General features: G+C 48.5%; 1 protein-coding gene across 1 annotated transcript in view; it reads left to right on the forward strand.

Annotated features, from left to right (window-relative positions):
• Positions 1-14,778, forward strand: part of CDH23 (cadherin related 23) — a 398,173-nt gene that overhangs the window by 226,689 nt on the left and 156,706 nt on the right. Inside the window, exon 14 of the mRNA XM_068547762.1 lies at positions 9,141-9,205. Within this exon, the coding sequence (XP_068403863.1) occupies positions 9,141-9,205 (65 nt within the window). The remainder of the gene's footprint in view (positions 1-9,140; positions 9,206-14,778) is intronic.

The raw sequence follows: 14,778 nt of genomic DNA on the forward strand, positions 1-14,778 counted from the left end.
AGAGGACGAGGGAAACTGACACACCGACCATTTGCCCGGAAGTGTGGGGCAGTCCAGATGATACTTCCTGGCCATTGGCTTCTACCTCGCGTCCTAGAGAGAAGCTGAAATCCTCGTCCACAGCATGGGAGGGAGTGTGGGAACAGGGGAGAGGACTGGGCCCCATGGGCCTAATCAGGCCAAGTGGAGGTCATCCCAGCCTCTGGGCTACCAGGTTCCTCCAGTGGAGTCCCTCCTGCCTCCCGCCGGCCTCCCCAGAGCTTGCAAGGGTGCAGTTAATCTCACGTAGTTTAAGGAGTTATTCAGAGGGGCTCAGCGAATGATGAATGTGGAAAGCACTACCAGTGAAGCACCGGGGCTCCGTGGAGCTGTTTTAAAATGCATTTTCCCATGTAAATTTCTGCTCCATCAATCCTTATGACATGTCAAACATTGCTATTGTTTCCTGAACAAATTGTACCGTGTGCCCTTCTCTGCAGATTTGTGCACGGGAGCAGAACTGCTCGCCGGTGCCCGCTGCCTGCCACGGTTGGTGGGACCCAGGGCTGCTGGGAAGGCAGCTGGGCCCGCCTTGCTTCAGAGCAGAAGCCCCGTGCGGGGCATCCGGGCGAGCGTGCGTGACGGGGGTGTGGACGCCGGCGGGGAGTGACTGAGTGCGTGCCTGCCAGCTGCCGGCCTGCAGGGAGAGGTGCACAGGTGGCTGGGGAAGGGGCGAGGAGGGGTCCCCGGGGCTGAGGCTCGGGTGGGCGTGGGGGCTGCTCGAGACTGAGGGTGGGTGCAGATGTGCATGAGTTTCTGCGTGTGAGTACGTAGCGGGATGGGGTCCACCTGAGCCAGACAGAGGAAAAGAGAGAAGGTTTCTGTGAGAGTATGTGAGGGTGGGGGTGGGACAGGAAGGTATTGGGGGCTGCCTGAGACACAGGGAGGAAGAGAGAGAGAGAGAGGATGTGTGCGTGTGTGTGTGTGTGTGTGTGTGTGTGTGTGTGAAGAGAGAGAGAAGTAGGTAGGGAAGCGAGAGGGCACAGGTGGACAAAAGAAGACACAGGGCAGGACTTTCTAGCTATAAAGAAGGGTACAGGGTGTTTAGAAACCTGAGAGAGGAGGGTGTCTGGCCCAGGGAGGGGATCAGGGGACCAGAGTGCAGCAGCAACATCCGATGAGCGGCAGTTGGAGGCAGACCCGGGAGGAGGCCAGAGCAGGTGGGGGTCAGGTCGAGGCATAAGGCCCAACGTCAGCAGATGGGCGTCTGCAAGGCCATGACGAGGGACAACAGGGAGGTGCAGGGATCCATGGGGATGGTGTGTCGGCAAGGCAGGTAGCCTGTAAGGGAGGCCCCTGGTTCAGGGCAAATGAATGGCAGAGGGCGAGAGATGGCCACTGTTCATTGTCAAAACAGGCTGGGTCAGAAGGGGGCTCTTGGGAGGAGACAAAGAGACAAGAGGACCTGATCGCTGTTGAAATGGTGGATTCCTAGGAGTGGGCATGAGATGTTGTGATGAGCATCAGAGGGCAGGGAGCTGGGCTGAGCATAGAGCCCTGGCATCCAAGTTGAAGGAAGAGCTATATCCACAGGGTGCTGGGTGAAAAGCCCTGCAAGGGTCAGAAGGGTGCCCGCAGCCAGCCAGGCTGCCCCGGCCTTTAGCAGGTGACAGCCTCCCCCAGTCTAGGCCCTGAGCCACCTGCACACACCAAGACCAAGCTTGGGTGGGATGGGATTGGGGGGAACCTTTGAGGATGAAGGACCTTGGCTAAGGGCCTGCGTCCTGGGAAATGACATCCAGGGACCCCTGCATCCTCTGCTTATGGGCACAACCAGAATTGCTGGAGCCCACCCACTCAAGGCAGAGGCTGGGGGCAGAGCCTGTGACAAGAAGGAAAAGACTGCCTGTTGGGGCCTCATCTACAGGGTGAGTACAGTGACCTGGTAGGAGCACCCTGGATCCCATGGCTGAGCTCTCAAACTGCAGGAGGACGCCTCTCCTCCAGCCCCACCAACGGGGGAGGGGTGCAGGGGAGGGGAGCGTTTGAGAGCACCTGCCTTGCAGTGACTGTATTGGGTTCATGTCCTGGTACCGTGGCTCTTTGACCTTGGGCAAGTTGATTGACCTTTCTGAGCCTCAGTTCCCTCCATCTGTAAAATAGAAATAATACTGGTGCTTCCCAAAGGGAAGGACTTCCCGAAAGTCCTTCCCATAGGACTTTTGGGAAGATAGAGTGAACTAAAGCATGGGAAATGCTGGGCACAGTGCCTGACACTGTAAGTGCTCAAAGGGAAATGGCAGGGGGTCATTTGACCCCCTCCCACCCTATATAGCCAGGGGAAAGTTGGACGTTTCTGACATGAGCCTGGCTGGTCAGGGGATCTGGCTATTCCTCCACTGCAGGCTCACCTTGTCTTAACCTTTGGGATTTCCGCCCCCCCCCCGCCCCCGCCACCGTATGTATTTATTTTTCTCTTTTTTGTCAGCAGAAGAAAATTACATTTTTGCCGGCATTGTCCATCACAGAAATAAGCACTCGCGGATGCAATTATAAAGGCCCAAATGAGGGAATTAGTTTTGCTGGTAATGCCAGTGTTGAGGAGAATAGGAGGAGATGCCTTATAAATCAGGCGCTGGGCAGCAGCCAGTCCCGGCCGCACCCTCTCCCATGAGCTGACCGCGGGGACAGATGCTGACCCGCCGGCCGGTCTTCCTGGGCTGCAGACGCTTCCACTGGAGGACACAGAGACATTCTGAGCCGCCTCTGGGCCTCAGTGAGAGCGGTTCTCACCAGGACCTCCCAGGCTTCTCGGTGTCCAGCCAGTGACTGCCCTGTAGACCCAAATACACTTTGCCAAAGATCTTCTCCAGGACTAGTCAACCTAAAATAGCAACCGAGTCACCTGCTAGCCCGTTTTCTGCTGTATTTCCCCACACTTACCACTGTCTGAAATTGTTATTTAGCTATTTCTCTCCTCCATTATTGTCTGTCTCCCCTTTCTGATTATAAGTCACATTCCAGCAAGGGCATTGTCATGCTGATGGCCGTGGCTTCAGAGCCGGGCACAGTAGCTGGCACATTAGAAAAGCTCGGAAAGTATTTACTGAGCACGTGACTGAGCGCGAGTCTGATCATCATCTTGGTGAAGGTTCTTTCTGTGGTGTGCCAGGCGCCCCGCCCCCATCTGCCCCTCCACACCCACGCTGTCCTTCTCACCTGCTCTGCACGTGCCTGCAGGCTGACGGTGAGGGCTGTTCAGTGAGTGCTCCCCCCACCCCCCATCCCACCCACCTCGCCTCTAAGGTTTGGCCAGTAGGGAGCTTGGACGGGAGACCTGAGCTTGGGAGACTTACTGGAGATGCTTTATAAACCCCAGCCCTGCCTCCTGGGCAACCTAAGGAGCCCCACTCTGGCTGCTCACAGCCCACCAAGGTGTTTGCTGATGGGAACACTAGCCCCCCAGAAGGAAGGTCATGCTGGCCCTCAGTGTCTGGCAATGGAACTCCCAGATTTTACTAAATTTGATGAAGATTTTAAGCCCTGTGCCAGGCACAACACAGTATACAAAAATAAGTTAGGTACAGACTTGTCCGTCAAGGGGAGGGAACCGGGCATACACAAGCAGGTTTCAGGGACAGCAGACTGCTGAGTATTCTAAAACAGGTCCAGCCAGGGGCTCTCAGGTCAAGAACAGCAAGCAGCCAGGGAGCTCCCTAAGGGAGGGGGCATTTGGAGGGGTGGGCTGCAGTTACGGAATGAAGGGATGATGCAACCAGGCAATGAGAGGACAGTTTGGGTGTATCAGGGAGAGAGGGATACAAAATCGCCAAGGCCAGCCAGGCTCTGCAGAGCCTTGACGACAGGTGCTGGTCTGAAATTAATTCAGCAGCAGTGGGGAGCCTTTGAAGGTCTTTGAGCAGAGGAAGATCATTGTAGCCATTGGTTTTGACTTCTTACCCCTGGGCATCTTATGAGAGTCATGGCAAGTGGCAAAATGTGCTAGTGTGTACCTGTGGGTGAGATTCTAGCCCAGGTGGAATAGTAACAGGGACACAGTGGCATCAGAGAGGCGGCCAGCAGCACAGCTGAGGTGCCCACCTGGAACCCTGGTTTGGCATTTCTTAGAGTCGCCAGGTACAATATGAGAGTCAGCCAGCCTGGCCAGCTGGGCCATCCCCTTCCCCCATCCCTGTAGCCGTCTGACTGGCCTGCGAGATCCCGGAAGTGACCCTGCAGGGAGACAGAACGTCCCAGAACGTGGCAGGAGGAAGGGTATTCATGGCCTGAGGAGGACATTTGTCCTCTCTGCACAGGCCCCTGGTCACTTCTCAAACCCTCCTTCCTAAAGTGGGCCCGAGGGTCACTGTCTGTTTGGCACGTGATTCGTCTGTTGATTTTTCAGTTGCTTAGGCACAAAGCAGGCTCTGGGAAGGAGGTTGTGTGAAAAGTGCTGCAACAAGCAGAGTGGGGCTGGGACAGAGACCTGCCTGGGTGGGACAGGTTGCAGGGTGGGTAGTGGAGCAGGCCCCGGCAGCGCCCCCTACTGGGCTGGCCAGCACGGCCAAGCAGCTCCTTGGCCTCCACAGGATGCTGCTCTGAGGGCGTATGCCACAAGCTGCTAAACGGTTTTCAACACAGGGATCTGGAGGCCAGCTCTGGCGCTTACCAGCTGTGAAATCTTGGGGAAGTTCCTTATCATCCTGCCTCTGTTCCCTTGTTTGTTAAAGACAGGGAGCAGAGGGTTCTAACAGTACTTGCCACGTATGGGTGTGGCCAAAATGAAACAGTATACATACACACGTGGTGTGGATGTGGATGCAGGTGTACCTGTAGCTGACGGATATAGGAGCTTTCCTGAGCCACCCTGATGTCCAGGCCCCGTGACGCCACCCTGGCCTCAGGGATCCGCAGCCTCCTGGGGTGGGAGACACATCAGCTCCACAGAGCAGTCACAGCTGGGAATATCTCCAGCAGGGTGGAGCCCTAACCCAACCTTGGGAAGCCAGGAAGACAGGAGCGGGGGAGCCAGGTGGGAGAGGAAAGAAGCGATCCCGGCAGAGGGAACAGCATGAGCAGAGCCGGTCAGGCCCGGGAGCCGCACGTGGTCCAGCCTGCACGTGGTCAGAGATGAGGCCGGAGCTGGCAGCCAAGGCCCAAGTACAGGGCTAAGAATGCATGTAGAGGAGGAGGGCCTTCAGCAGGGCCATCTAGTGGGCAGATTTGCTGCCTTCTCTGGGCACAGGCCCCTACCAGGCCCCGCAGCAGCCTGGCATTGGCCTGAGCACCCGGACCAGGCCCTTTGTGTTGGTGCTGGCTGCTCCCACCCTGGCAGGCGCACAGAAGTAGCTTTTCATCTTCATATTATTCTGCTTCGTGCACGTGAAAAATGAAAGTTCTCCCTCTCCTCATCACCAGGCATACATATTTCATACGGTCATTAGACGGTGGCACTAAAGGACTCACAAATCTTCCCCGGTTAGCATCGGCGGCCTGGGCAGGCAGCAAGAGGCCCCTGGGGAGAGGGGTCACCGTGGGAACCATGGCTGTGCTCAGTCCACTCGGGGAGGGAGTGGGGACTCGGCAGGGGTGGTAGAGGCCAGCATCTGCCTGGAGAGAGAAGACAGTTCTATCTTGTTCCCAGGGGCTCGTCACCTAACTCCCCTGAGCCTCAGGGTGAAGAGGACTGGACAGGGGGACCTCGGGGGTCCTTCCCACCCTAACAGTCCGAGTGCAATTCCATAGGGCACATGGATGTGGAGGGCTTGTCCCCAGGGTCCCGATGTGACCTTCAGGGGCAGGGAACCCCCCTTGTGGCTTGGCCCAGCCCACTCCGCTGACCCCTCTGCCGCTCCTAGCCTCTCCCCTCCTTTTCCCTCTCTCCTTCTTTTCGCCCCTCCCTTTCCCTTAGAATCCGCTCTCCTCGCTTTTGCCCCCATCTCTCCACCACCCCTTTCTTACTAGAATTGGTTCCTTCATTTTCCAAGCATTTGTGAAGCACCTGCCATGTGCCAGGCACTGTCCAGGCTGAGAGGCGAGCCTGGCAGATGCAGCCCTACCCTCTTTGCTTCCCCAAACCCTTTCCTTTGACAAATGAGGATGCCGAGGCCCCAGGAGGTTGCTGTTTGGTCACACGGTGACCTGGGCTGCTGACTCTGACCTGGAGCTAGGGTCTCTGCATTACACTCACCCCTCGCCAAAGGGCTTGATGGCATCTGGTCAGCCGCTCCCCAGACTGAGCTGCAGTTACTATAGTCTAGTAATACCATGCATGGTGGTGATCATTTGTTGGTGGAATGAAAGGGGACTTATGGGTGCCTCCCCGCCTTCTCTGGTCCCTGAAAGGGGAGGAGAGAGGTGGGCTTATTATGAGAAGTTTTGGTCTCCTCTGCCCTGGAATAACCAGACACCTCTCCTTCTGCGAACAAGTTCTCTTCTTGGTTTAGAAGCAAGAACACGTTGAGGCGAAGGATGTGACAAGCCGGCACTGGGTTCAAATCCTAACTTTGCCGCTCTTTTAGCTGTGAAGCCTTGGGTGAGCTGTTCACTCTCTCTGTGCCTCAGTTTCCCCATCTGTAAATTGGGGATGGTAGTAATAATAGCACCTACGTCATAGGGTCATTATGAAGATACAATACGTGATAAGTGCAAGGAGTCGATAAATGCGGTTGTCGGGAGGAGTGGCTCAGGGCACGGGGGAGGGTCTTCCCTGGAATCGGTCCTGGGTTAGAGGGTGGGTTACATAGCTCGGCGTTTACCTTTCCATTTATTAGACATGCATCCCCCGAGAACCTGTGATGCTCTTGGAGCCTGGCCAGGGCGGTGAGAAGACAGAGGTCCACACACACAGTCTGCTGAACACAGTGGGGACACTGAATGGAACAGTGGGTACAAGAGCCTGTCCTTAAAAGCAGGCTGCCCACAGCCCCTGGAATTGGCTTCCTTCTGGATAACCAAGTTTTCTGGAAAACTGAGATCTTAACCCTTTGGGTATAAACACTTTTTTTCATTTAAATCATTTGGAATATATCATTTACTTCTCTGCCTTCCTGAATTCAATATACTGAACACAAGTTGGCGTTTTCTTGAAATTCGGGTTTATTGTAAAGAACACAGAATGGAATAGATTTCACAGAATCCAAGAACTTTAAAAGGAACCTCAAAAAATATTTAGTACCAAGGTATTGAGCAGGGGGAAATAGGGAGAGGCTGATCAACGGGTACAAACTTTGTTATAAGATGAATAAGGTCTGAGGATCTAATGTATAACATGGTGACTATAGTTGATAACACTGTACCGTACCATTGAAATTTGCTGAGAAAGTAGAACTTAAGTATTCTCACCAGACAAGGAACAAAAGGGTAAATCTGTGAGGTGATGGGTGGTTAATTAACTCAATAGTGGGAATCTTTTCCATTGTCAATTATACCTCAATATAATATATTATCATAATTTATTGTATAATAAAGTTATAAAATAATTTTTGTCAATTATACCTCAAAGCTAAAAAATAAAAATAAACAAAAATAGGTATTGAAACGTATTTTTAGCAGCAGAACCTTTATCCAGCTGTGATCTTAGAGAAACCCTGAGTGTAAAACAGATGACCCTAAGGTCAGCCCAAGGCCTTTCCCTCCAGGCTTCTGGTGGCAGGTAGCAGTTTGCCCAGCTCTAGGGCATGGCCAGGGAGGGAGCAGAGGTCACAGTGCCTGGCACAGAGTACATGCTTACTAAGTAACTATTGAATGAATGCATGAATGGTGTCACTTAGTCTGCACTGTGGAATGTAACCATGCCAGCGACAGTGCAGAAGCCCAGAGGTTCCAGCCGCAAAAGCCAAGCCTCTACTATAACTACCATTGTCCTGGACAAGGGAGGGGATGGAGAGGGGCCCCACGTAGGTGGCCTAAAGGAAGGCACCCTGGGATGGGAATAGGGATCTCAGGTTCTGCCCCACTCTGCTTGAACCTGCTCATGACCTAGAGTGGTGCCAGGGTTACACCAGACCTCACTGTGGTCTGGGCCTCAGTTTTGTGATCTGTGTGATGGGTAGAAATGTGTGTCTTCCTCATCATGTTGTGACAGTTGTGAGGATAAAATGAGGTCTTAATAAACCTGGATGCCCTTTGACAATGTAAAATATATGAGAGTGCAGGCTGGCAGTGGTCACCATTGTTGCCATCATCATCAGGCACAAGGCAGGCCACTCTCGCTCCAGCCTCTTTTGACTGTAGGTGATAGAAAGCCAACTTGGGCCAGCCTGGATAAAAGAGATCTTGTTGGACTCACAAACCAAACTGAGGTGGGAAGGGATGTCAGATTCAGGACTCTAGAACTACCAAGATCAGCCCCTCTCTTCATCCTCCCTACACATCCAGCAACTCCCACTTCACATCGTCCCAGCTTCACTTCCCCAGAGGAAAGCTTTTATCCCCAGCAACAATAAGAAGAATCCCAGGGAAGGATTCTAATAGGCCCCTGCTGCAGTCAGGGACCACTCCCAGCCTAGTCCCTGAGGTCACAGGACTAGGTCCCACTTGGACCACTTGTTCGAGCAGAGAGGGATGCCAAAGAAGATGGGTCGGGGTGGGCAGCAGACGGTTTCCAGCAGAAGAGGTTGCCAACCAGATGACAGTCTGCTTGATACATGCAGTGGGTTATTCCCAGGGTTAAAGAAGGGGGAACACCAGAAATCCACCCAAGAGGCCTCCCCCACTAGGTACCACATCTGACTTGAAGGCTTTGGGGACTGGAGGAGAGTCACCGGAGGAGGCCACCAGATGGTTGAACCCACCCCCACTTTTGTTTGAGGTATTTTGTAAACCTACAAGTTATGACCCCAAGCCACAGGTCTAGGGTCTCTCCCCCAAGCCCTCTGAGCATCTACAGAGAATGTCTGACATGAGTCCAGGAGGGGTGGTTTCTCATAGTTAGAGATTTAGGTAGAAGACTGATCCTCCGGAACTGTGTGCTCCAGTATTAATTTAAATCGCCGTTTGTGACTGGTGAAAACCTTATTGAACAGCATGGCTCTAGAAAATTCGGCCTGGGCCTGAGGAGTTGTGTGGGGGAAGCACGGGTTTGCTGTGGACATTTCCTGCTGAGATTGGGAGCCTCGGCTGGTTCTGGCAGTAATGACTTCTTTTTCTTACCTTTGCAGGCAACAGACAATGACGTGGGCACCTTCGGGGAAGTCAACTACTTCTTCAGCGATGACCCTGATCGGTGAGCCCCTGCCCCTGGCCTTCCGAGGTGGCTCTCTGCCACTCAGCAGGCCCAGGACACTTCTTGGTGCCCAGGAAAAGTGCTGTGCCCCTGTGGCTAGGGAACTGGCCTGTGAGTCAGAGCTCATGGGCACTGCTGCTGCTTTGGCCCTGCTTGTGGTGCAGTGTTGCTCAAGTCCCCTAAACTCTCTGGGGCATAGTTTCTCTGACCCTCAAAAGATAGCTTTTAGTTTGGGGAATGAAGAAGCTTTTTTTTTTTTTTTTACCTTGCCTAATGTCTTTATTTTACAGGGGGGACATTTAAGCCAAGGGAGAAAAATAACCATTTTTACAAACTTTTCCGTGTCCTTTTGTTCTGTTGTTGAAAAATGAAAATCAAATGACAGTAGATTTTCCCTTTTGCTTTAGTTTCTAAAAATATCAGAGTGAAATTGTCCACACATAGTTCCTTTTTTTTTTAGCTCTTCAATACTTTGTTTTAATTTAATTTTTACTTTATATTGGAGTATAGTTGACTTACAATGTTGTGTTAGTTTCAGGTATACAGCAAAGTGATTTAGTTATACAAATATATGTATCCATTCTTTGTCAGATTCTTTTCCCATATAGGTTATTACAGAATATTGAGTAGAGTTCCCTGTGCTATACAGTAGGTCCTTGTTGATTATCTATTTTATATATACTGGTATATATCTGTTAATCCCAAACTCCTAATTTATCCCTCCCCCTATCACCTTTCCCCTTTGGTAACCATGAGTATGTTTTTGAAGTCTGTGAGTCTGTTTCTATTTTGTAAATAAGTTCATTTGTATCATTTTTTAGATTCCACATATAAGTGATAACATATGATATTTGTCTTTCTGTCTGACTTACTTCACTTAGTATGATAATCTCTAGGTCCATCCGTGTTGCTACAAATGGCATTATTGCATTCTTGTTTATGGCTGAGGAGTATTCCATTGTATATATGTACCACATCTTCTTTATCCATTCTTCTGTTGATGGATATTTAGGTTGCTTCATGTCTTGGCCATTGTAAATAATTCTGCAGTGAACACAGGGGTGCATGTATCTTTTTGAATTATGGTTTTCTCCAGATAGATGGCAAGGAGTAGGATTGCTGGATCATATGGGAGCTCTACTTTTAGTTTTTTAAGGATCCCCCATTCTGTTCTCCATAGTGGCTGCATCAATTTACAGTCCCACCAACAGTGTAGGAGGGTTCCCTTTTCTCCACACCCTCCCCAGCATTTATTGTTTGTAGGCTTTTTGATGGCCATTCTAACTGGTGTGAGGTGATACCTGATTGTAGTTTTGTTTTTTTTGTTTTTTAAATTTATTTATTTATTTTATTTTTGGCTGCATTGGGTCTTCATTGCTGCATGCGGGCTTTTTCTAGTTGCAGCAAGCAGGGGTTACTCTTCATTGCGGCATGTGGGCTTCTCATTGCAGTGGCTTCTCTTGTTGTGGAGCATGGGCTCTAGGCACACGGGCTTCAGTATTTGTGGCATGTGGGCTCAGTAGTTGTGGCTCACAGGCCTAGCTGCTCCACAGCATGTGGGATCTTCCCAGACCAGGGCTCGAACCCGTGTCCCCTGCATTGGCAGGCAGATTCTTAACCTCTGCGCCACCAGGGAAGCCCCCTGATTGTAGTTTTGATTTGAATTTCTCTAATAATTAGAGATGTTGAGCACCTTTTCAAGTGCTTTTTGGCCATCTGTATGTCTTCTTTGGAGAAATGTCTATCTGATATTCTGCCCATTTTTGATTGGGTTGTTTGGGTTTTTTTTTTTTTTTTTTTTAATATAGAGCTGCATGAGCTGTCTGTATATTTGGAAGGTTAATCCCTTCTCAGTGGCTTCATTTACAAATATTTTCTCCCATTCTGCAGGTTGTGTTTTCATTTTGTTTATCGTTTCCTTTGCTGTGCAAAAGTTCTTTAGTCTAATTAGGTCACATTTGCTTATTTTTGTTTTTATTTTCATTACTCTAGGAGGTGGATCCAAAAGGATATTGCTGTAATTTATGTCAAAGAGTGTTCTGCCTACGTTTTCCTCTAAGAGTTTTATAGTGTCTGACCTTACGTTTAGGTCTTTGACCCATGTTGAATTTATCTTTGTGTATGGTGTTAGGGAGTGTTCTAATTTCATTCTTTTACATGTAGCTGTCCAGTTTTCCCAGCACCATTTGTTGAAGAGACTGTCTTTTCTCCATTGTATATTCTTGCATCCTTTGTCATAGATTAATTGACCTTAGGTGCATGGGTTTATTTCTGGGTTTTCTATCCTGTTCCATTGGTCTATATTTCTGTTTTTGTGCCAGAACCATACTGTTTTGATGACTGTAACTTTATGGTATAGTCTGAAGTCAGGGAACCTGATTCCTCCAGCTTCAGTTTTCTTTCTCAGGATTGCCTTGGCTATTCAGAGTCTTTTGTGTTTCCATACAAATTTTTAAATTTTTGTCGTTGTTCTGTGACAAATGTCTTCGGTAGTTTGATAGGGATTGCATTGAATCTATAGATTGCCATGGGTAGTATAGGCATTTTGATAATATTGATTCTTCTAATCCAAGAACATGGTGGATCTTTCCATCAGTTTCTGTCATCTTCGATTTCCTTGATCAGTGTCTGTATAGTTTTCAGAGTACAGGTCTTTTTTCTCCTTAGGGAGGTTTATTCCTAGGTATTTTCTTCTTTTTGACGCGATGGTAGATGGGATTGTTTCTTTAATTTCTCTATCTGAACTTCCTTTGTATAGGAACTTTAGTGTATAGGAATGCAACAGATTTCTGTGTATTAATTTTGTATCCTGCAACTTTACCGAATTCACTGATGAGCTCTAGTAGTTTTCTGGTAGCATCTTTAGGATTTTCTGTGTAGAGTATCATGTCATTTGCAAACAGTGACAGTTTTACTTCTCCTTTTCCAATTTGGATTCCATTTATTTCTTTTTCTTCTCTGATTACCATGGCTAAGACTTCCAAAACTATGTTGAGTAAAAGTGGTGAGAGTGGGCACCCTTGTCTTGTTCCTGATCTTAGAGGAAACACTTTCAGCTTTTCACTGAGAGAATGTTGTTAGCTGTGGGTTTGTCATATATGGTCTTCATTATGTTGAGGTAGGTTCCCTCTATGCCCACTTTCTGGAGAGGTTTTTTTTAATATTTATTTTATTTATTTCATTATTAATTTATTTATTTTGGCTGCACTGGGTCTTAGTTGTGGCACATGGGATCTTCGTTGCAGCATGTGGGATCTTTTTAGTTGCAGCGTGTGGGACCTTCTTAGTTGTGGAATGCAGACTTCTTAGTTGCAGCATGCAGACTCTTAGCTGCAGCATGAAAACTTAATTGCAGCATGAGTGTGGGATCTAGTTCCCCGACCAGGGATTGAACCCCAGTCCCCTACGTTGGGACCACGGCGTCTTACCCGCTGGACCACCAGGGAAGTCCCTGGAGAGTTTTTTTTATCATAAATGGGTGTTGAATTTTTTTTTTTTTAATTTGGGGGTGCTGCATACCGTAACCTTCTTTAGGAGCGTCACAGTACTCATTAGGTGTTTTTTGTTTTTTGTTTTTTGTTTTTGGCTGCATTGGGTCTTCATTGCTGCGTGTGGGCTTTCTCTAGTGGCAAGAGGGGGCTACTCTTTGTTGCGGTGCGCGGGCTTCTCATTGCGGTGGCTTCTCGTTGCAGAGCACGGGCTCTAGGTGTGCAGACTTCAGTAGTTGTGGCTTGCGGGCTCTAGAGCGCAGGCTCAGTAGTTGTGGCGCACGGGCTTAGTTGCTCCGCAGCATGTGGGATCTTCCCAGACCAGGGATCGAACCCATGTCCCCTACACTGGCAGGTGGATTCTTAACCACTGTGCCACCAGGGAAGTCCCCATGGGTGTTGAATTTTATCAAAAGCTTTTTCTGCATCTATTGAGATTATCATATGGTTTTTATTCTTCAATTTCTTAATGTGGTGTATCACACTGATTGATTTGCGGATATTGAAAAATCCTTGCATCCCTGGGATAACTCCCACTTGATCATGGTATATGATCCTTTTAATGTATTGTTGGATTCGGTTCACTAGTATTCTGTTGAGGATTTCTGTGTCCATGTTCGTCAGTGATGTTGGCCTATAATTTTCTTTTTCTGTGGTATCTTTGTCTGGTTTTGGTATCAGGCTGATGGTAGGCTTATACAATGAGCTTGGGAGTGTTCCTTCCTCTGCAGTTTTTGGAAGAGTTTCAGAAGGATAGGTGTTAACTCTTCTCTAAATGTTTGATAGAATTCTCCTGTGAAGCCTGATCCTGGACTTTTCTTTGTTGGATTTTTTTTAAAATTTATATATTTTCTTAATGTTTTTGGCTGTGTTAGACCTTAGTTGCAGCATGTGGGATCTTTCGTTGAGTCACGGGGTTTTCATTGCAGCGCTCAGGCTTCTCTCTAGTTGTGGTGCACGGGCTTCTCTCTAGTTGTAGCACGCAGGCTTCTCTATAGTTGTGACATGCAGGTTTTCTCTCTCTAGTTGTGGCACGTGGGCTCCAGGGCATGTGGGCTCTGTAGCTGTAGCATGCAGGCTCCGGAACGCGTGGGCTCTGTATTTTGCAGCACGTGGACTCTCTCATTGAGTCGTGCAAGCTCAGTATTTGTGGCATGTGGGCTTAGTTGCCCCGTGGTATGTGGGACCTTAGTTCCCCAACCAGGGATCAAACCCGTGTCCCCTGCATTGGAAGGTGAATTCTTTAACCACTGGACCACCAGGGAAGTCCCTTGTTGGATGTTTTAAAATCACAGTTTCAATTCCAATACTTATGATTGGTTTGTTCATATTTTCTATTTCTTCCTAGTTCAGTCTTGGGAGATTATACCTTTCTAAGAATTTGTCCATTTCTTCTAGCTTGTCCATCTTATTGCCATATAGTTGCTTGTGGTAGTCTCTTATGATCCTTTGTATTTCTGTGGTGTCTGTTGTAACTTCCCTTCTTCATTTCAAATTTTATTGTTTTCAGCCCTCTCTTTTCTTTCTTGATGAGTCTGGCTAAAGGTTTATCAATTTTGTTTATCTTTTCAAAGAACCAGCTTTTAGTTTCATCGATCTTTTCTATTGTTTTCTTCATGTCTATTTCATTTATTTCTGCTCTGATCTTTATGATTTCTATTAACTTTGGGTTTTGTTTGTTCTTCTTTCTCTAGTTGCTTTAGTTATAAGGTTAGGTTATTCATTTGAGATTTTTCTTGTTTCCTGAGGTAAGGTTGTATTGCTCCAAACTTCCCTCTTAGAACTGCTTTTGCTGCGTCCCATAGGTTTTGGATCATTGTGTTTTTGTTGTCATTTGTCTGTAAGTATTTTCTGATTCCCTCTTTGATTTCTTCAGTGATCCGTTGGTTGATTAGTAACATATTGTTTAGCCTCCATGTGTTTGTGTTCTTTTTACAGTTTTTTTTTCTTGTAGTTGATTTCTAATCTCGTACCACTGTGGTCAGAAAAGATGCTTGATGTGATTTCAGTTTTCTTAAATTTACCAAGGCTTGATTGTGGCCCAAGATGTGATCTATCCTGGAGAATGTTCCACATGCACTTGAG

The sequence above is a fragment of the Eschrichtius robustus genome, chromosome 7, assembly GCF_028021215.1.
Source record: "Eschrichtius robustus isolate mEscRob2 chromosome 7, mEscRob2.pri, whole genome shotgun sequence".
NCBI lineage: Eukaryota > Metazoa > Chordata > Mammalia > Artiodactyla > Eschrichtiidae > Eschrichtius > Eschrichtius robustus.